We start from the raw sequence: 23,356 nt of genomic DNA on the forward strand, positions 1-23,356 counted from the left end.
TAAGCCAATGTCTAAATAGGGATGATTTTCTTTTGTAACACCACATGGCCATAATATTCTTTAAACTCCAAACAGAAAATGGCCAAACAATGGATCCTTTAGTTGGAAAAATTTTTAGAGAGCTCTCATCATAAACAGCTGTTTTATTGGTACCTATGGAACGATCAAATTAAAAGGAAAATGCAATAATTAGTCTTAAAGACTTAATCAAACTTGCACTCTCAGCTTCTTGTGGTCTTACAGATGCTAATGAAAACATTAAGCAAACAAAGAGAAATCAGAAAGAGAAGAGTCACAGAACTCATCCCAACAGGATGGAAATCCTTAACTAGTTATTAAAAATAAAGGAAATGGGATCAATAGAACAGACATAAATAAAGTTAAAACAAAGGTTTTAACAAAACACTACCTAAGGTTGGATGGCTAAAGGGACCCCCCTCATTGTCTCCTCAACATTAAAGGACATCAGAGAAGCCTGTTCTATTCACCCCAGTTTGAAAAAATTCAAAAGGTCAGGAGGCAGAAATCACAGTGAGAAACCTGACCAGGAATTATTTGAAGCAACAATTAGGTTGCTCAGGTTGATAAGACTGTAAAGATTAAAGTGTTTAAGCTAATATTATATGAAGAGTTTATTTCAACTTTACCTGGATGTTTTTGAGAATAGATGTTATGTCTAGCTTGAAATGCTTTCCCAACATAATATTGTAATACCAAAACTTGTTAACGGAATTCTAATATGTTATAATTAGAAGTATAAAAGTTAGAAAAATTAAGATAAAGATTTGTAAAAATTGGTATATTTAAATGAGCTTTACGTAAAATAATTACATCTCTTTTGCCTGATTGTGCTATAGATTATGTTGTGGGGATAAACATTCTATCTTACTACGGAAAGTTTCCCCTGCCTGATATTGTAAGAGCATATAAATCCACCCTTAAGGTTATGTTAATTAAACATACTAAAGGAGGTCTCACTTTAAAATGGCCAAAATAGGGCAACTTCAGTTTGCCCAAACTTATGTATGCAATTGGAAAAAGCCTGCTACAACAATGGGAAGCCGGTTTTAATCTTTAAAAAAAATTTTTTTTTTGAGTTTACGATAGTTTACAATCTTGTGAAATTTCAGCTGTACATTACTGTTTGTCAGTTGTGTTGTAGGTGCTCCCCTTCACCCTTTGTGCCCCCCACCACTCCCCCTTTCCCCTGGTAGCCACTAATCTGTTCTCTTTGTCCACATGTTTAAATTCCTCATATGAGTTGAGTCATACAGAGATTGTCTTTCTCTATCTGGCTTATTTCACTTAACATAATTCCCTCAAGGTCCATCCATGTTGTTGCGAATGGGATGATTTTATTCTTTTTTATGGCTGCATAATATTCCATTGTGTGTGTGTGTGTGTGTGTGTGTGTGTGTGTGTGTGTGTATACACCATATCTTCTTTATCCAATCATCAGTTGATGGGCACTTAGGTTCCTTCCATATCTTAGCTATTGTAAATAATGCTGCAATTAACATAGGGGTGCATGGGTCTTTTGGAATTGCTGACTTCAAGCTCTTTGCATTGACACCCAGCAGTGGGATGGCTGGGTCATATGGTATTTCTATTTTTAATTTTTTGAGAAATCTTCATACTGTTTTCCACAGCAGCTGCACCAGTTTGCACTCCCACCAGCAATATATGAGGGATACTTTTTCTCCACAACGTCTCCAACACTTATTACTTTTGTTTCAGTTATTTTTGCCATTCTAATGGGTGTAAGGTGATATCTTAGTGTAGTTTTGATTTGCATTTCCCTGATGATCAGTGATGATGAACATCTTTTCATGTGCCTCTTGGCCATCCATATGTCTTCTTTGGAGAAATGTCTGTTCATGTCTCCTGCCCATTTTTTGATCGGTTTGTTTGATTTTTTTGTTGTTGAGTTCTGTGAGTTCTTTATGTATTATGGAGATTAACCCTTTGTTGGCTGTATGACTTGCAAATATTTTTTCCCAATTAGTGGGGTGTTTTTTTGTTTCATTCCTGTGTTCCCCTGCCTTGAAGAAGCTCTTTAGCTTGATGAAGTCCAATTTGTTTATTATTTCTATTGTTTCCCTTGTCTGAGAAGGCATGGTGTCCAAAAAGATCCTTTTAATACTGATGTCAAAGAGTGTACTGCCTACGTTTTCCTCTAGACGCCTTATGGTTTCAGGTCGTACCTTTATGTCTTTGATCCATTTAGAGTTTATTTTGGTGAATGGTGAGAAAGAATGGTCAATTTTCATTCTTTTACATGTGGTTTTCCAGTTTTCCCAGCATCATTTGTTGAAAAGACTTTATTTTCTCCATTGTATGCCCTCAGCTCCTTTGTCGAAGATTAGCTGTCCATAGATGTGTGATTTTGTTTCTGGGATTTCAATTCTGTGCACCTGTTTTTGTACCAGTACCATGCTGTTTTGATTACTGTAGCTTTGCAGTATGTTTTGAAGTCAGGGATTGTGATGCCTCCAGCTTTGATCTTTTTTCTCAGGATTGCTTTAGCAATTCAGGGTCTTTTGTGCCCCACATGAATTTTAGGATTCTTTGTTCTAATTCTGTAAAGAATGTCATTGGGATTCTGATTGATATTGCTTTGAATCTGTAGATTGCTTTAGATAGTATGGACATTTTAACTATGTTTATTCTTCCAATCCATGTACATGGAATGCCTTTCCATCTCTTTATGTCCTTATCTATTTCTTTAAGGAAAGCCTTGTAGTTTTCATTGTATAGGTCCTTTACTTCCTTAGTTAAATTTACCCCGAGGTATTTTATTCTTTTTGTTGCAATTGTGAATGGGATTGAGTTCTTGAGTTCTTTTGCTGTTAGTTTGTTATTAAACATAGAAATCCTACTGTTTTATTTAAGTTGATTTTATATACTGTAACTTTGCTGTAGTTGTTGATTACTTCTTAAAGTTTTCCAATGGGTTCTTTGGGGTTTTCTACATACAAGATCATGTCGTCTGCAAACAGCGAGAGTTTCACTTCTTCCCTCCCTATTTGGATTCCTTTTATTCCTTTCTCTTGCCTAATTGCTCTGGCCAAAACCTCCAGTACTATGTTGAATAAGAGTGGTGACAGAGGGCATCCTTGTCTCGTTCCTGTTTTCAGGGGGATGGAGCTCCATTTTTGCCCATTAAGTATGATGTTGGCTGTGGGTTTGTCATATATGGCCTTTATTATGTTGAGGTAATTTCCTTCTATCCCCATTTTATTCAGAGTTTTTATCATAAATGGCTGTTTGATCTTGTCAAATGCTTTCTCTGCATCTATTGAGATGATCATGTGGTTTTTATTCCTCAATTTGTTGATACGGTGTATCACATTGAATGATTTGCAGATCTTGAACCATCCCTGTGTCCCTGGTATGAATCCCACTTGATCATGATGTGTAATCCTTTTGATGTATTGCTGAATCTGAGTTGCCAAAATTTTGTTGAGAATTTTTGCATCAATGTTCATCAGTGATGTTTGCCTGTAGTTCTCCTTTTTCATGCTGTCCTTGTCAGGCTTGGGTGTCAGGGTGATTTTGGCCTCATAGAATGTGTTAGGAAGTGTTCCATACTCCCTAACTTTTTGGAATAGCTTGAAAAGGATAGGTATTAAATCCTCTTTGAAAGTCTGGTAGAATTCCCCAGGAAAGCCGTCTTGTCCTCGGGTTTTATTCTTTGGGATGCTTTTGATTGCTGCTTCAATCTCCTTCCTTGTGTTTGGCCTGTTCAGACTGTCTGCTTCTTCTTGACTTAGCTTTGGGAGATTGTAAAAGTCTAAGAATTTATCCATTTCCTCTAGGTTATCCATTTTGTTGGCATATAGTTTTTTGTAGTATTCTCTTATAATTCACCGTATTTCTGTGGAGTCTGTTATTTCTCCTCTTTCATTTCTGATTTTGTTTATGTGAACTTTCTCTCTTTTTTTCTTTATAAGACTGGCTAGGGGTTTTTAAATTTTATTTTTCTTCTCAAAGAACCAGATCTTTGTTTCATTGATCCTTTCTACTGCCTTTTTCATTTCAATAGCATTTATTTCTGCTTTGATTTTTATTATTTCTCTCCTTTTGCTGACTTTGGGCTTTTTTTGTTCTTCTTTCTCTAGTTCAGTTAGATGTAGTTTAAGATTGCTTATTTGGTATTTTTCTTGTTTGTTGATGTGTGCTTGTATTGTGATGAATTTCCCTCTTAATGCAGCTTTTGCTGTATTCCATATGAGTTGGTATGGCATGTTATCATTTTCATTTGTCTCCAGGTATTTTTTGATTTCTTCTTTAATTTCTTCAATGATCCATTGCTTGTTCAATAGCATATTGTTTAGTCTCCACATCTTTGTCATTTTCTCAGCTTTTTTCTTGTAATTAATTTCTAGCTTTATAACATTATGATCGGAGAAGATGCTTGTTATTATTTCAATTTTTTTAAATTTATAGAGGCTTGCCTTGTTTCCCGACATATGGTCTATCCTTGAGAATGTTCCATGTGCGCTTGAGAAGAATGTGTATTCTGCTGTTTTTTGATGGCGTGTTCTATATATCTTTATTAAGTCCAACTGTCTTAGCTTTTCATATAATTCCACCATTTCCTTGTTGATTTTCTCTCTGGATGATCTGTCCAATGATGTGAGTGGGGTGTTGAGATCCACTACTATTATTGTGTTATTTTTAATATCTTCTTTTAGGTTTGTTAATAGTTGCTTTATGAACTTTGGTGCTCCTGTGTTGGGTGCATAGATATTTATAAGCATTATTTCTTCTTGATGTACTATCCCTTTGATCACTATATATTGACTCTCTATGTCTCTCTTTATCTGCCTGATCTTGAAATCCACTTTGTCTGATATAAATATTGCGACACCTGTTTTCTTTTGTTTGCCATTAGCTTGGATTATTGTCTTCCACCCCTTCACTCTGAGCCTGTGTTTGTTGTTGGAGCTGAGGCATGTTTCCTGGAGACAACAGATTGTTGGGTCTTGTTCTTTAATCCATCTTGCCACTCTGTGTCTTTTTATTGGAGAGTTCAATCTGTTTACATTGAGAGTGATTATTGATACATGAAGGCTTCATGCTGTCATTTTGTCACTTGTTTTCTGTTTTTCCTGCATTACCTTTGTTTCTTGTCCTGTGTGTTTTGGCCTACCCATTGACATCTGCAGTTTATTATTTCCTCATTTTTTGTGTCTCTGTTCTGTTTTTAAGGTTAGTGGCTACCCTGAAGTTTGCATACAGAATCTCATGTGTATCATAGCCCATTTTCTGGTGGCCTTTTATTTCCTTAGCCTAAACTGATTCAGTCCCCTTTCTCCTTCCCTCCTAAGTTATTACTGTCATCTCTTATTCCAACTTGTGTTGTGGGTTTGTGGTTAAAGTGATAAGACTGTCTTTGTTTTTGGTGTTTTCTTTCCCTTTATCCTAATGCTATAGTTGTATATTTACTATCCTATTCTGATTCTATCTATTTGTCTCCTTACTCTGTGTTTTGTGACCTCTTTCTCCCTTTATTTCTTTTTTCGGGTATGATGGCCTTCTTGAAGATTTCTTGTGGGGGGTGGGGGTCCTTGTGGCTACGAAGTCCCTTAGCTTTTGTTTGTCTGGGAAAGATTTAATTTCTCCCTCATATCTGAAGGATATTTTTGCTAGATAGAGTATTCTCGGCTGAAGATTGTTATCTTTTAAGGTTTTGAATATGTCATTCCAATCTCTCCTAACTTGTAAGGTTTCTTCAGAGAAATCTGCTGAAAGTCTGATAGGGGTTCCTTTGTAGGTTACTTTCTTCTGCCTTGATGCCCTGAGTATTCTTTCTTTGTCATTCACTTTTGCCAGTGTTACTACTATATGCCTCACAGTAGGTCTTTTTACATTGACATATCTAGGAGACCTGAAAACTTCCTCCACACATATTTCTCTCTCATTCTCTCGATTTGGGAAGTTCTCTGCTATTATTCCTTTGAGCACACTTTCTGCTCCATTCTCCGTTTCATCATCCTCAGGGATTCCAATTATTTTTATATTGCAATTCCTCATTGAGTCAGCTATTTCTCAGAGATTTTCTTCACTCCTTTTTATTCTTAATTCTCTCTTTTTGAGTGTCTGGAGCCATTCAACCTGTCTATCTTCGATTATGCTGATTTTCTCCTCTATGGCATCTACGCAGGCATTCAGGGAATCTGTATTCTGTTTTATCTGATCCATTGTATTTTCCATCTCTAGTATTTCTGATTGGTTCTTCTTTATAGTTTCAATCTCTTTTGTGAAGTAACTCCAAAACTCATTGACTTGTTTCTCTATATTTTCCTTTACCTCATTGGGTTTTTTTGACTATAGCTATTCTGAATTCATTTTTGTCTAGTTTGCTTATTTCTGAATCCTCAGGGCATAATTCTGGGTGCTTGTTTTCCCTGTGGTCTGGAGCTTTTATGAACTGCTGGATGTTGGAGGATGGACGGCTCTTCCCCATTGTGATATGATTCGACTGTAGTTACAACCTGTCACCACTAGATGGGGGTCGAGAGCCACATATTCTGAGCCCTCCGCCTTCAGCCAAGATGGCTGGCACAGCCCTGGTTGGGGCAGGGAGGGGCACCTTCTCTGGTGCGTAGATCCGGTTTCCTGATCAGCTCTTGCTATCTGCTCTCCTGGGGTCTTGGCTTGCTGAGGTCACCCCATGTGAAAACTTTCCCCTGTTAGGGGGCTTCCATCTGGGCTGCACGTCTGTGGGATTCCTGGGTGATCGTATGGACATGCAGCCCCTCCCCCACTCCTTCCTTCATGGAGCCTCCCACAGCAGTGATCCCAGTCCTTAGTGGAGGGAGGGACGATCTCTCTTACCCAATTCCAGCTCCTCTGAGGGGGGCTCTAGCCTCTCCACCCTCCATCATTTGGCTGCTGTGACTCTCTGAGGATTTCTGTGCTATTAGGGTAATATTTTGTTGGAATCTGGTTGTTCTTTTTTGTATGTTGGAGGGGAGAGAGTCCCGGGCAAGCTCGCTCTGCCGTGATGCTGACATCACTTCTGCCTTCTGTTCTTTCTTAATATTATGTCAAAGAAGTTGCAGCAATTCCCCCTTATATATGAGGCCATCATTGTGTCTAAGTTTCATGGAGCTGGCCCAAGAGAATATTAGGACTAGATTTATTTGCCCTTGCCAGAATATTGAGTCCTAAGTCATTACTTAAGACCTCCATGTCAATAAATTCTCCATGTCAAGACTAAATAAAGAGGATCCCTTGGTCTACCATCCTCATTTTAGGTACATTTTCTCATTCCTGCTGATATGTTAACAGTATGTGGTAATATTAGCTTGAAGCTATTTTCTTTTGGAATAGAAACTGTACTCACCTGATAGGGCTGTGTTGAAACCTTGGCATGAAGCCATGAAGAGTGGTAGAGCATTATTAAAGAGAACAAATTTCAACTTGCCACATATTGAGTTAACTGAACAGTTTCCAGGAGTAGAGAGGCTCTTCTGTTCTTGTCAGGGTAGTGGTCTGCTTCTGGTGGCCCTGAAGTTTCCAGGGAATCTGGGGGTTCCATATTTTTAGCATTGCTCACCTAAATATCCCTCTCTCAGGTCTGAGGGTTCCACCTTTTTATGTCAGGGCTGTGATTTTAACATAAATGCTCCAGCAAATGCTATACCTCTTCTATATTATCTCCCTCTCTATTGAATCATTTCAATTTCCATGTACTCACTATATCGTCTGACTTAAAAGCAAAACGAATGACAACACTAAAATGTTTCATTGTTCCCATTCTCCGCTCTCCTTAATAATACAACTTACTAAAAATATTATATATGCTCCATGTCTCTGCTTTCTCAGATTTCGTTCCCTCCTTAACTTTCCCCACTGAACCTTGCATCTGCCCCTACACTTCACTAACATTGCTCTTGTTAGGGTCACTAGTTGAATCCATGTTGCCAAATTCAAAGGTTATTTTGCTATGTCACTTTTCTTATCTACCTAAGAGCTTCTTATTTTCTTTTGCTGGTCGCTTCTCCCTAATTTAATCTCTAAATATTTGAACATCTCACAGCTCAGATCTGGTGTTATGTCTCTATCCACAATTTTTTTTTTTTTAGGTAATCCCCTTTATATGTCAATGACTTCCAAATTCATATCTTTTATCTCTTTCCTTAGTTATAGATTCATATATTCAATCATCTATTGACATTTTCACTTGGTTATTTTATAGATCATTTAAACATAATTTGTAAGAAACAGAGTTTTTTTATTTCTAATCTCCCATCCCTCAAATAACAGTTTCCCCTCAATTGTAGGTAGCAGTGTACTCCCAAGTGCTAAAGCAAAAACAATCTAAAAGTTTTTAGAATTTTCTTTTCCTTGAATTCTCTCCTTTCTTATAATCAATCAACAAGACCTATTATCTTTATCTACACAATATATAGAATTCATCCAGTAAAAAATTCCCTAACTCTAGAGCCACCATCCAAATCTGAGCCCCTGTGATTTCTCATATCGACTACTTATTATAATAACTGACTAGCTGGTCCCCTTAATTGTACTCCTCTTCCTAAACACATACAATATCCCTTCTTTATATAACCAAAGTGAACTTAAATCTACATACAAATAAAATTATGCTATACATGGTTTCAATTCCTTCAATATCTTCCCATTTCACTTAAATCTAAATTCCCTTGCACGACCTACAAGGCCTTTCATGCTCTTCCAGTCACCCTTTGTTCATCATGCTCTGGTCATTCAGACCTTATTGCTCTTCCTCAGGCACTTGTACATCTTTTCGGGATGTTATTTGCCCAGAATATTGCATGACTGGGTTATATTTGTCATTTGGTCTCAGCTTGAAATCTCAGTACCTCAAGTCCGTCTATTCTGACTACACTATAGGAAGCTATCCCTCATCTCCAGTTATTCTCAGTTGCATTAATCATGATTTGTAACCATTTCTTTGTTTACTTGATCATTGTGTCTTAATGTTTTCCATGACTGTGTATTGCATAAGAGCATGGACTTCGTTACATCTTATCTGTATTTCCAGCACCCAGGATGGTGCCTGACACTCAGATATTCAATGTGGAAGTATATATCCATTTACCAAACAATGAAGAAAACCAGAAAGACACTGCTTGCATTCTTTGTAACCCCTTTACTACACTGTCTTAGAGAAAGTCTGAAAACTTTACTCCAAACACTGGGGGTGAATGAAACAGTACAAATACTTCTTTCAACTCTGAGTTATTATTATTTTTGTATGATTTCTCAAGATTAATATAATCTTAGAAGGTAAACCACTTGCCTTGGCTATATCACTTTTATCCTAGATATGTCAGTAAGGAGAATTATGTATAGTAAGAGGTCTCCAATATGGCTTCTGTTTTCACCTCAGTATCCTTTGTTTGGCTACTGTCCACAGAGCAAGTGATTGTCGAGATGCTACATTCATAAAGTGACTAGACGATCAAGTTTCTAAGGTCTACAATATGAAGACATCAAACATGGAGCTTCCAAGATTCCCATAAGCTCTCAGGATTTTTTTGTCCCCATGCCTAATAAATACACATAAGCTGGCCTTTGCTCAGGCAAGGGGTGGGGACAGGTATTTCCTATTGTTTCTTTAACTTACAAGACACTCAATACATCATTCTAAATGTATCAATTTAATCAATATGTATTTTTTACAGCCCCAGATTCAAAGAAGAAAAATTAACATGAAACTAGTGTAAAGTAAGTTTAATTTTTACCAAATTTATTGATCCAAACATTTAATATATCTTACAAATATTTTCTTTTCTGCAGATCAAGTCCATGGCTACTCTAGGCTGGTTAGTACCAGAGTTGATCACTCCAAAATATTATTGCCAAAATATAAAGGACACTTTGATGGAATTTCCCAAATAGATATCTCATGGATGACTTATGCATCATCCAAATAATAGTCCCCTGGGGTATGGAGATGATCTGTACTGAATCAATGTCTCCTTTGACAGTTTTGACTTTTTAACATCTCAGTACAGGAGTTTTTGATTAAAGCTCTCATCTTATCAGAGTATCTTGACACTCCATGCCTGGTGCAGTCCTAGTTTGCTGAAAGTAAACTTACACATGTCTTTTGTAAAGAAATATCCTTGAATAAGCAATAAATAATTCTACTTTGGCTCTTTCTTTAGCCAACATTATTTCATACAAACTTTCCACATAAATTCTCTTTCTCTCACACTTACAGATTGTCTTTCTTTCATTGATCTTTGATCCTAAAAGAATTTTTGAATTTGCTGTGACAATATTTATTTTAATCACAATTTATGTCTTAGTTGTGATTATATTCAGTATTAATTTCTGTTACATTCATAGAATTTTGTAGCATTTAAGAACTGTCACCTTATTGAGCCTTTTCCAAAGGTAGAACTTAGATAGATGATCTAAGATAGAAAAACTTCTAGCTAGGACCATGAGGATGAGCTAGCTGCTTTTCACAGAGATGTAAATAACAACAATATGCTATTACAGTTGTCCTGAATTAGTCATACGATTTTGCATCTGGAGATATGATTTAGAACTATGAAAATACTCTCTCTTCTCACAGTTAACTATTTGGATATTAACTTCTATATGTTCTGAAACATGTTTAAAAAAGAAACTTGAAGGGAAGGAGAGAGAGAGAGAGAGACAGAGAGAGAGAAAAAGGCAAAATCAGCTCCACATGAGATTTCCTAAATTACAAGTATACTAAATAAGTTTCAAGAGTAATTAACCATATGAAACCAACATGAGTGCAAGAACTGAAGATGATTAAGAAATATCTTGTCTTCCTTTGTCCAGAAAATGATAGTTTGTCTTCAGATCTCTTTATGTTGTCAGAAATTTCTTCTTTTTAGAAGATACTTTACTTTCCATAGCACCCTTAGAGATGCTTGTCTTAATTTGTTGTTCCCCAGAATTAGGATAAATGAATGGCTTGAGGGATAGATTAAAGCTATCACCTCACCAACCATAACAACTAATTCAGTCTCTGGCATGAAGTAGCTGGAGGTGGCCACAAGAAAGGCCAGATAATAGGCAATGAAAAGGAGGAGGAAGGAGATGACAGCTTTCATGGCTCCCACGTGGGCTTCCATGCTGGGGTCTCTGCTCCCTGTGGCATTGAGTTGCATCCGCCTGGTGTGTCTCCACAGGGAAAGAATCAAGAGGAAAAATGAGATCAGGGACACAGAAAAGGGGAATAGTGTTAACAGGTTGAGAAATAGCTTTATGAAAGCATATTGAGCTTTATTTACTCTGCATCTCAAAGTTAAGTTTGTTTTCCACTTTCTCTTGACACAGCTCCTGAAATCATCATTCAGATTCTCAGGGACAGGAAGGCTAATAAACACAGAGAGGGCCAAACATCCCAGCAGAATCCTAGGAATCATACTGTTAATTCTCCACTTCATCCAGAGGAAAAGGGGATGGAAGAAATTTGCTATCTTGAGGAAATAGAAAATGCTGAGGCAGGTGGCAAACCAGACATTTAAATGGTTGGTTAGTGTCCAGAAGAAATCAATGATTCTCATTTGTTTACCACTGGTATAGACATCTGGATACAGCACCAATATAAAACAATCTAATAGTATAATACACAATAGACAAATTCTGGATATGGCCAAACTCGTGAGGATTATATCAATGGAGGCAATCTTTCTGTTCTTGATCCAGTCCATACAGTTCACCAATCCAATGAATGCATTCCCTAAGATCCCCATCGAGAACTCTCCAGCTGCTATGATCATTAAGGTGCTCTTCATGTCAATTGTCATGTTAAAACAGAGAAATATCCAATTCGTTTCTAGTCAACTGTTGTAGTTTATCTACATCTACTTCTTAGATTTTGCTGTTATTTTCTTTATATCTTTTAATGGAGTCTTCCTTATGATGGAGACTGGAACGGTAAATGAAGACTGTAGCTATTTTCATTAAATCCTAATTAGTATTGACAAGCAATGTGGTTGACAATCCCAGGCCTGGCCACCGTATGTCCATTTATCTTCTCAGCAAGTTTTACTTTTCCACTTATGGTTAATTTAGGCTGAGCTACAGTTTGCTAGAGATGCGAATTGGGCTGATTCCTTTTCATGATCACGCCCTGTCTTTCTGAGGCTATGTTTTGCAAATTTTGGATTCACTAATTTGCGATGCATGCTAGTAACCTCAATAGGGTTGCCAGATTTAGCAAATACAAATGCAGGACACCAAGTTAAATTTGAATTTCAAATAAGGAATGAATAAATTTTTAGTATATTTCCCAAATTGCATGAGATTAGTACTCCTGGGAAGTATTGAAATTCAAATTTAATTGGGTGTCCTGTATTTTATCTGGCAAACCTAAACCTCAGTCATTTTCTAGCAATTAGAATATAGGCAAAATTTGAAATTTACAGAAGAATCTTCGTTTTTTTGAGTGATAATATTGATTATTACTAAAAGTCCCAAATTTGAAGGCTGTATATTTTCAGGGAATTTAAAAGGTTAACACTAAGTATAGACTATTTGGTTTGAAAAAAATATTTTAGCTCACTTATCTTGATTGTGCAGATGAACAATTATATGGCACAAGGTTTCTTAAAATAATACATTGTCTTATTAGTCAAGTGACATTTGATAGACATTTTGTTTGTGATGCTATATATAATAAGCAGCCATGCTTATTATCTTATCTTATATTATATTTTTTCTTTTCACTTAAAATGTTCTCAAAAGCAGTTGTACATAAGAGAGAAAAGAGAGTAAAATCCTGCATTTCATTTTACTCCCCAATTCCTCCATACCAAATTGCATCTGAGTTTCTAGATCCTTAACCTTTATAGCCTGTTAGGCAGAAGATTGGTAATTAAATTACCTCATTTCTACACATTAACTCATGTTTTGAAATAGCTTCTCTAATTCAGTTATTGAGAAAAACTTTACTACATAGTGTTTCCATGGAATAATTCTGGGATTCTCATATCTTCCTCAGCAATGCATATTTTCTTTTATCTTTCCTGAAAGGACAAACCTTCATTCCTGAGATGCAGCCCTGATTTTTGGACAAGCTGCCTCAATACTAGCCATGTTCGCAGGTGACAGCTTTCCTCTGATCTTGGAAATGATCCCTGACACAGGCATGTCACTTTCTTCTCCATAGTGTGTCCTGATAAATAAAGTGCTCACAGTAGCTATGATAATAGCTTTAGCCAAAGACGTTTTAGACGCAAAACCTTTTTTGGTATATGGTATAGCATGGAAGTTATAGTGCAGTTACTATGCAAAATACTATGCAGTTACTATGGAAAATAGTATGAAAGTTCCTTGAAGAATTAAAAACACAACTAAGATATGATTCAGTAAAACCACTTCTAGGTATTTATCCAAAAGAATTGAAATCAGAATCTTAAAGAGATATTTGCACTCACATGTTTATTGCTGCATTATTCACAATATCTAAAATGTGGAAACAACTGTCCATTGACAGATAAATAGCTAAATGGATTATTCAGTCTTAAAAAAGAAAGAAATCTTGCAAAATGCGCAAACATAGAGACTATAATGCAGAGTGAAATAAGTTAGTTACAGAAGGACAAATAAAAAAAAATATGATTCCACTTACATGAGGTATCTAAAATAGTCAAACTCATAGAAACAGAGACTAAAATAGTGGTTGTCAGGGCCTGAGGGGAGGGGAAAATAGAAAGTTGCTATTCAACGAGTATAAAATTTCAGTTGTACAAGATTAATAAATTCTAGAGATCTGCTGTACAATATTGTGCATTATATAACACATTATATAACATTATAGTTAACCATACTGTATTGTGCACTTAAAATGCTGTTAAAAAGGGGAGAGCTCATGTTAAATATTCTTACCATAATTTAAAAAAAAGCACAACAACAAAAAATTCTGCAAGAGAACATTTTGTCACAAGTCTATTACTTTGAACCCCATTCATGGTCATTGAAGATATTTGAAACATTGCAGATACAGAAAACAAAACATGGAAGAAAGGACTTCAGAATAATGGAGGAAAACCTTCCCAGAAGTACTAATTGTATAAAACATTTATTTCATCTAAACCTGCAGAAGAATATAAACTTCATCCCAGCATAGAATTTCCGAGTACTTTGTAGAATATGTTAACATATTTCATTAAAAGAACATCGATTCTCCAGTCTTGTACAAAAGATAGCACCTTAATAGCTACCATATTAGAAATACGGTTGATGAATTTTATGTTCTTAAGTCTGTAAATATCAGTACTTTACAGGGTGAATTTTACATGACCATATGTAGAAAAATTGATAATCTTCAGGTAAGTAAATTTTAGTTATAATAAAAGGAAATGAGTAGATTGAAATAGACCAGAATTAGACATAGAAAATGGTGGGAGCAAAAATGCACAGCCAGATGAGAACAGACATGACCTTAGACGTGCCAGATCAAGTGTTTCAGTGACACTCTAGGGGGGAGTGATTTGATGAGAACCACATTTTATTAATGACTCATTTTATTTTTATAATTTACTCCATATGTGTTATGGACATATATTGCTTTTTTAGTGACAGAATATAGTTAATTCATTGTGTGTGCTAATTCCTCCCAATTAATTTCTTTTCTAAAGTCTTGAGTGAAAAGAACCCCCATGGGTCTTACCAAGGAAAGGAACCTGAGTGAAGCAGTCTGACTGATGTTAGTTACTCCTGTCCTTTTATCTAGATTGTGAAGAACACATATGAACATCCCTTATAGGGAGATGTTTGAATGGGTTCTATTCCTATCCTGGTGCTGCCTGAAACCACGTTGTTTGAAAAGAAATTTAATTTCAAGGGAAACTAATATGAGGTGCCAAAAGAAGGTCGACTAGGAAGTATTACCTGGGAGACCGCCTAAAGCATCACTCACTTGGGAGGAGCGAGGAAACTGAAGCAGAGACAAGACAGGGAGATCTGAGTTCCTAGTTAATAAGCCAAATGGGAGTGACTCAGGAGAGCCACGAAGGGAGTTCAATTTAGGGCCAGCAATGAAAGTGCATGGTAGAAAAAAGTGAGAAACCAGTTAGTGCAGCTCAGGTGCGCTTCACCCTGGGCCAAAGTAAAAAATTCACAATACATGCCTAATATTTCCAGTGAGAAGACACAAAGAGAAGTATGAGCTTTGAAATTCTTGAAGGAAAGGGAGTGTGAAGATGAGAATGTCTGGAGTGTAAAGAGACGTAGAGAATGTATTCATTAGTGAGCTAGTAGGTCTCAATAACACTTAAAGACGTGTACCCTACATAAATGGAATAAGTGGAAAACAATGAGGACGGACCTATAAGAAAATTGTTTTTTATTAGAAAGTAAAATTTGCTTTTGAAGTCCATTCATAAAGCTAAGATTTTACATCATGCAGGCTGTTTTTCCACATCTCAGCATTCTGACAAATGCCTGCCTCAGCTTGTTATTTCCAATAATTAAAATAAGGGAGTGACCTGAGGGATAGAAAATTGCTATAACCTCTCCAAACATCACAGCTAACTTTCTTTCTTTCATCAGGTAGCTAAACGTCATTAAAAGAGAGGCCAGATAGTATACAAAAAGAAGAAAGAGAAATGAAGTCACAGTTTTCATGGCTCTCACATGGGCCTCTGTGCTGGGGTCTCTGCAGCCTGTAACATTGAGTTTCATTTGTTTAATATGTTTCCATAGGGACATAATTTAAAGGAAAAATGAAATCAATGACACAGTAAATAGGACAGTTGCCAACAGGCTAAAGATTGTCACTGGGCTGAAGTATTGAATTTTACTCACATGAAATGATTCAGTGAAGTTTCTTTTATGTTTTGCAATTTTCAGCAACTCATATTTTGGGGTCATTGCAAATATAAGGCTGATCAACAAGGAAATGGCCAAGCACCCCAGCAGGATCCAGTGAACCACCCTGTCAATTCTCCACTTCAGCCGGAGAAAAAGTGGGTGGGAGAAGTTAGCTACTTTGAGGAAATAGAAGACATTGAGGCAGGTGGCAAACCACATACTTAAGTAGTTGGTGAGTGTCCAGAAGATGTTGACTATCTTTATTTTATCATTTTCATGAACCTCTGGGTAGAATACTATTATGAGGGCATTCAGCACCATTGCACAAATCAAACAAATTCTGGAGATAGCTAAACTGGTGAAGATGTAGTCAATTGAAGAGGTCTCTTTCTTCTTAATCTAGTCAATCCAGTTTACTAGTCCAATGTATCCATTCCCCAACATTCCAACTGGGAATTCACCAGTTATTATGACCATAAAGATGTTTTCTTCTGTACTGAGCATGGTGGTAGAGAGAATACACTGATCTTAAATATCACTGAAGCTGGACAAATTTACAGATGACCAGTTGGAGCATAATAAATAAGTTCTTCAAATCATAGAATGATGTTTTCATTTGCCATTATTTTGACTCTGATATTATTCCAGAGGTGCCCAGCTTTCCTCTGAAATAGGATTGCTTCTACATTTATGAAGATAAACCAACTGATTGTTCCAAACAAACAGCTTGACTAGCTTTGTAGCCTGGGCAAATTATAATTATCACCCTTTAGTGAGTGATAACTGAAATGTTTGGTTGAAACTGCTCTCAGGCAAATTAAAAGAGATTACATTTCATGAATTTGCAATAGGCTTTTTGCTGTTAAGTTTGCATATTTGGACCTGTCAAGTTGAGTTTCAAACAGGGAGCCACAAAAAGCAAACAAAAATATTATGTTTAACAAATATCAAAACTTGCGAATGTACCTTCATTTTCATCATCATAAGTTATAAATTTCCCACAAATCAGGTCTCCTAGTGGAAATGGATTTTAATTTTGGAAAAGATCACTGCAGTCAGATTGTAGAGAGTTAGCATTCAGTCAAAGGATAATAATTATTATTTTCACATAAATGGTTAATTAGGGAAGGATACGATACAAATCTAATTATAAATGGTCTAGTGTTATTAGGCAAGCACATGGTAATACTTACTAAGAATTTGTCCTCTATGCAGTTGTTTATTAGAAGTGAAAAGTGCCAGATAAAGATTTGTTATCTTTAGTTTTATTTAATATGAGAAATGCTGTTGATGACAATTCTCTTCCTGAAACATTGTCTCTTGGAAAATAAGCAATTTAATCTAAAATTAAGGAAATTTGCACTTTATTCTAGTTACAATCAACTTCTTTTATAAGATTTATGATCTCACATTCTTTATTGTAGTCATTTTTTCTTTTTAAAAGATTGGCACCTGAACTAACATCTGTTATCAGTCTTCTTTTTTTCTTCTTCTTCTTCTCCTCAAAGTCCCCTAGTACGTAGTTGTATATTCTAGTTGCAGATCCTTCTGGCTCTGCTATGTTGGACGCCACCTCAGCATGGCCTGATGAGCAGTGCCATGTCCGTGCCCAGGATCCGAACTGGCAAAACCTTGGGCTGCTGAAGTGGAGCGCTCAAACTTAACCATTCAGCCATGGGGCTGGCCCCTGTAGTCGTTTCTTGAGATGAGGCAATCATGTTTTTTAGAAAAGTTTTTTTGCCAAACAATATTCCAGGGAATAAGACTAATTTTACTATTAAATTAGATTTATTCTTTTTTGGGAAATATGACAACTCAGTAAATTTGAATCTAGGCAATACAAATCAAATAAACGAGGATTCTTCTTATATTTAAGTAGAATTCTACAATGTAAACAGCATATGTTGTATTTTCCATATGTCTTACATGTATATAATGTGTAGTAGGAAAGCATAAAATTAATAATTTTAAAAACTTAGTTATCTGTAAAATATTACCAGAAACAAAATAGAAAAGAGAATGATACTGAGAGAAGAACGTGTCAAAGATTCCTAAATCTAAATGGGTAGAGAGAACATTCCAAAGAATCTTCGAGAATTGACTCCTAAAATGAGCATTGCTGGCTAGGGTTACGTATGGAACAACCTGACCATGGGACTCTCAATCTTCTTTCTCAAGGTGGTTTTGTATATATATTCTTAACTGTACAACCCCTGCTTTCCTGGCCAAACCTTCAATCTTGAGATTATACCTCTTTCCCCTTAGGCAGAATCTCACCAGACTGTTTTCCCTCTTCCTGATCAGAAGAAACCATTCCAGAAATGGAAGTGATAGGGCAGAAAAGTTAAGGACTGACCTTCAGTTCAGACAAAGTAGACAGTTTTTTACATGATTGATTTTATAGATAAGGCTAACATGTTTTAAAATCTCTTCCCCATGGCCTGTTTGCCTGAAATTCTTCTCCCCATTAAGTTCAAGCCCTTTGCTAGGATATGGCAGAAAGAAGTAGAACCTCTTTACATTTAGGCAATGATATGAAATGTGAGTGTGGAATTTAGATTCATTTTTTTCCTGCAAAGACAGGGAAACGTGTGGCTCAATGATAACATTAGATTCAAAATTAAAGAAGACAGAAATGTGAAGGAACACAAAGGAATATTTAGAATAATTATAGATATTAGTGATTTCCAATAGCATATAATAAAAATGGAATGCAATCAATTGGGAAAAGAGAGAATCTTTTGTTGATTTCTTTCTCCTTGTATTCAAGATTCTCTATAGAACAAAAGATTTCCTTTTTTGGTGGAAACCCTTTACAGTCCTTAACACCTTCAGAAAAGCCTCCCTCAGCTTGCTGTTCCCCATTATCAGGATGAAAGAATGGCTAGACGGGAAAATGACAGTTATTATGCCACCAAACATCATCAGTAATTTTCTCTGAGGAATCAGATAGCTAGAGGTCATTACAAGAAAGACTGCATAGTACATAATGAAGAGGAGCAGAAAGATCATCACTGTCTTTATGGCCCTCATGTGGGCCTCTGTGCTGGCGTCTCTGGACCCTGTGACATGAAATTTCATCTGCTTGGTGTGTCTAAATAGGGAGAAAAGCAGCAACAGAAATGATATCAGGCAGAGTATAAAGGGAACAATCGCCCCCAGGTTCAGGATAATCTGTTTGAAAGCATTTGAGACTTTACTCACTTTGAATTTCAAAGTTCTATTTCCTTCATGATTGACCTTGAAGTTATACCAGGAATCTTCATTCAGTGCAACACTAATACTTAAGGAGAGGAGAAAGGATGCCAGAAGAATCCCAAGGATGACCCTATTAATCTTTAGCTTCAGCCAGAGGAAAAATGGGTGGGATATATTGGCTATCTTGAGTAAGTAGAAGATGCTGAGGCAAGAAGTAAACCAGACACTTGAATGATTGCTAAATGTCCACAAAACATCCAAAATGTTCATTAGCTCACCATGGTCATATGTATCTGGAGAGAGCAGCATAACATAGCCATCTAAAGATATCACACACAACAAACAGATTCTGGAGATGGCTAAGGGGACCAGGATGATGTCAATCAAGGAGATAATGCTCCTTTTGAACCAGCCAGTGCAGTTAACCAGTACAATGAATCCATTTCCCCAAATTCCTATAGTCAACTCGCTAGCAATCAGGATCATGTATATTGTCTCCATTGTATTTGGCATGTCCTCAGAGAGTTCTGACTTTGGATATCACTGATGATGAATTGACTTTCAGCCAAACAGTGAAGAACAGTATATATGCCTACCACTTAGGTCACGCTGCAATTATCTTCATCTGTCCTTTTTGTCAGCTGTGATCCAGGTCAAGAAGATAGCCAGTTATGCACTGTGTTAGAACTGCCTGAAGGCTTCACTGATTGAGGCCAGTAATTTCTTTCATGTGGAGTGATGATTAAAAAGCTCTAAGATGCAAATAGGAATGGATCTGATTTCTTGGATTTGCACAATCTTTCTTATTTTAAGCTCTGTATATTTTGGATTCATATTCCAAGCTATTCACCAGGAACTTCAGGCTGGAATCAACTACTTGGAAAACATGGCTAAAATTTAATTGGAGATGTGGCATCATTAACATCTCTAATGACTTGCAAAGTAACCACCAAATTGTGGTCCATTTCATACAAATGCAGGTTTGGACCTTGAGAATAATTGTGGATTTAAAGTGTAGATGGTCAACATTAATAATTTCATCCTCAAAGTAAGAAATTGACTTTATTAATTAGGGTAACTCAGGTAAGTTGGTAGTGGTTTTCAATTTTCTTGAAAACACAGCTATTTGACTTCTAGCTCTTTCACCTTATAATGTGGAAGACTGCACGCGGAGGATAGTCTAGTTGGGTCAGTTATTACTCAGAGTTCGACCTCAGAATCTGTATTTGTATGCAACCTATTATGGTCAAAATATGAGTGTAACCTTCTTTATGATGCTTTTTATAATAATGGATACCCATTTCAAAGACAAAACATATTTGAACAGATTTTTACTATTTGTATATATGTTTTTTGGTTTTGTGATTTAAAGCACAAAGCAACTAAATCTATATAACAATAAACCAAACTACTGATGTTCTGTTGCATTAACTTCAATATTTCACCAACTTAACATATGAGCTGGAGACTTTCAGGCTTTGCTTTAACTGGAGGAGCTGCCCTGTCTGAGGGAAAGGGTTTGAGATGATGATCTCAAGCAAATTCCCAACATCATCTGCACACAAATTTTAAGAATATTGGTAATAACAGACACTGAGTATAGGAACTGAAGACAAAGAATCCCAACCCATTAGATGGGGTTAGAAGTCATGTGTATATTTAAGAGCCATTTGAATTTCTTACTTTGTGAACTGTTTCTATTCTTTGCTCATTTTTCTATGTTTTTATGAATTTCTAGGAGGTCTTTATATATTAGAGAAATCACACTTTTTTAATGAATTGACAATATTTCTCAGTTGGTTATTTGTCTTTAGCCTTTTTTTGTATTTTTTAAATGCAAGCTGAAGTTTTAAAATTTTATATAGTTCTATTTATCAATTTTTTCCTTTATGACTTCTGCATTTTGAGTTATAGTTAGAAAAACCTCCTCCATTGAAATTTTCCTATATTTTTCTCTGTTACTTTCATATTGCTTTTTACAATATAAAATTAATTTGGTATATATATACTATATATATGTATACACACCATATATATATATACACACACACCCTATATATATATAAATATAGCTACATTGTCAAGAATGGATGCAACTTTATTTTGCTATCCACTTGTTCCAATAATATTGACTTGATAATCCCTCTTGCTTCCCTGCTTTAAGATGCCACCTTTATTTAAATAATAATTTCCCTTATGTATTTGCAAAGCAAGTGGCTACTGCTCTTGACTCTTATTTCATTAATAATGACTAAAAGGACTGTGAGTGGTATGGCTCTTTCTAATTGCACAGGAAAACTTATGACAATTTGAGATTTTTAAGTATTTAGCTCATGACAGTCAGAAAATCAGAGATCTTCTATGGTGATCTTGAAAGATTCTCTTATATTTTATAGCTGCAAGTCAGATTTAAAAGTTAATTGTGTGTGTACGAGAATTACTATATAAGATATATTCACAGATTTGCCAAGCCTCACCAAATGAAATTTAGAGCAATAATGGGAAAAGAGTAGGACATTAAAACTTGGAATGACAACATCCACATGGACTTGGATAAATTAAGCTGAGAATCTTCAACTCCTTTTCTAGTGGAAGTGTCTGCCTTCCCTTGTCAGAGGGAATTAGCCTTTCTTGGCCTGAAGACCCTTTAGTAACCTCACTTGGGAAATGACATTCAAAAGGATACTTATTTTCCTCAAGATTCATCTCAATCTCCATTCATTGGCTCTTGACCCATAACCAAAGTCACACTTCAGCATGTTGTGGGCAATGTGAGGAGGGAGAAGGGAGGAAGGCAATTACAAAGTCTGACCAAAAAGTATAAATGTTTTTATACTTCAAAAGAATTGCAAGATTTTGCTCATTTCTATTGACAGACACCCAAAGAATACATGTGAGAATGGATTCTAACAGTTTTAGACCAAAGAGGGTAGAATATAATGCTGGATTTGGGTTAATACAGTATTGATATAGATAGCCCTTCACAGATTCTAGCTTTAATGTGTTTGCTTGTGTAGGTAGTTTTAACAGTTTACTTGCTTCATTCACTAAAGCTTGAAATAATTTATTACTTACATTAAATGAGGTTTAATGCCAGACCTGGCAGAATATAGAGGAAAGAACCTAAACATTTAGGAAGATAGGAGTATTAAAGTGAATTTATCATATGTAAACTTCCATCTTTTCCCCATTATATGACCAGAGAGGGCCCAAAGTACACTGCATTTACTAGGGCATTGAGAAATACATTATTGAGGGAATTACCAGTATCCTTGAAAAGCTGTGTAGAATCTATCTTCTCAACAGAAGGTGTAATGGTGGTAGATGATTGAAATGAGTTTCTCAATTTCAGTGGGGATGATGGAATCCTGCAGTGTCAGTACCTAACTAATAGATACAAGATGGACACAAATAGTATACTGAACAGCAAGCACCAAGTGGTGATTAGAATACTTTGACTCTCAACTATCTTTGGTGGTGCCTAATTGACTATGATGTCTTTCAGAATGAAAGAATTGGGTAGCCTACTAAAATCCTATTTGATCTTTATACCAAGAGAAATTCTGCATCTAATGACTAGAAAACTGACTTGAGTACCACAATGGAAAAACATGCATTTCACTTGGTTTCTAGTCCTAAACCAGAGCCCTTTGGCTGAAGAAGAGGCCACATCCTCTTGAGGAGGGGCCTTGTACACTACCACAAGAATATACTATGGATCTTTTTCCAGGACTTCCCTTTCTGCCGTTTACTAGGATGACTCTCAAAACCACTCAGAACTTTAAGTGATTAGTGGACATTGCTTTGAATTGACACTAATACTTGAGGATCCCCAAATACCATAATGGTTAACTAATAAAAACAGAGGCTTATGTTGGTCAGGTATTAAATCATAATGGGACCAATTAGGTCTCATGGGCCCACTCTGTGGTTATTTTTACATTTCCTGAATGTATAATTGGAATAGACATACATGAAAATTAGAAAAATCTCCATACTGTTTCTTGTATTTATGGAATGAGAGCTAATATGATCAAAGGTCCAAATGGAAGCCCCTAAATTTCCTGCCCTACCAGCATAATACATCAAGGCATTAATTCATATTTAGGAGAGTTGCCAACATTAGTTCCATCACCAAAGACTTGAAGCATTCAGGGATGGTGAAATTCACCACATCTGCATTAATAATATGTTCATTAAATATTTTTAGATTCCTATTCTATTGGGTATTGCCATCAAGAATGAGTGACATAGTTGTGAACCATCTTTTCCAAATTTATGGAAATGATAATATGCTTTTTCCTATACATTTATAAATCTGGTCCATTATTTGGCTAGATTTCCTAATATTGGCTTA

The 23,356-nt window shown here is 36.1% G+C and overlaps 3 protein-coding genes across 3 annotated transcripts; all 3 read right to left on the bottom strand.

The window, feature by feature from the left end:
* Positions 1-10,853: 10,853 nt before the first annotated feature.
* Positions 10,854-11,792, bottom strand: TAS2R7 (taste 2 receptor member 7). Its single transcript, XM_014845619.1, has one exon. It carries the CDS (start codon positions 11,790-11,792, stop codon positions 10,854-10,856), a length of 939 nt encoding a protein of 312 aa, XP_014701105.1.
* Positions 11,793-15,384: 3,592 nt separating this feature from the next.
* Positions 15,385-16,305, bottom strand: TAS2R8 (taste 2 receptor member 8). The gene is given in 1 exon segment (XM_014845620.2): positions 15,385-16,305. A coding segment is annotated over 1 exon segment (921 nt).
* Positions 16,306-18,576: 2,271 nt separating this feature from the next.
* Positions 18,577-19,512, bottom strand: TAS2R9 (taste 2 receptor member 9). Its single transcript, XM_014845622.3, has one exon. The coding sequence runs from the start codon at positions 19,510-19,512 to the stop codon at positions 18,577-18,579; it is 936 nt and encodes a 311-aa protein (XP_014701108.3).
* Between the last annotated feature and the right edge of the window lie 3,844 nt (positions 19,513-23,356).

This window comes from Equus asinus, chromosome 22 (genome assembly GCF_041296235.1).
Source record: "Equus asinus isolate D_3611 breed Donkey chromosome 22, EquAss-T2T_v2, whole genome shotgun sequence".
NCBI classification, from domain to species: domain Eukaryota; kingdom Metazoa; phylum Chordata; class Mammalia; order Perissodactyla; family Equidae; genus Equus; species Equus asinus.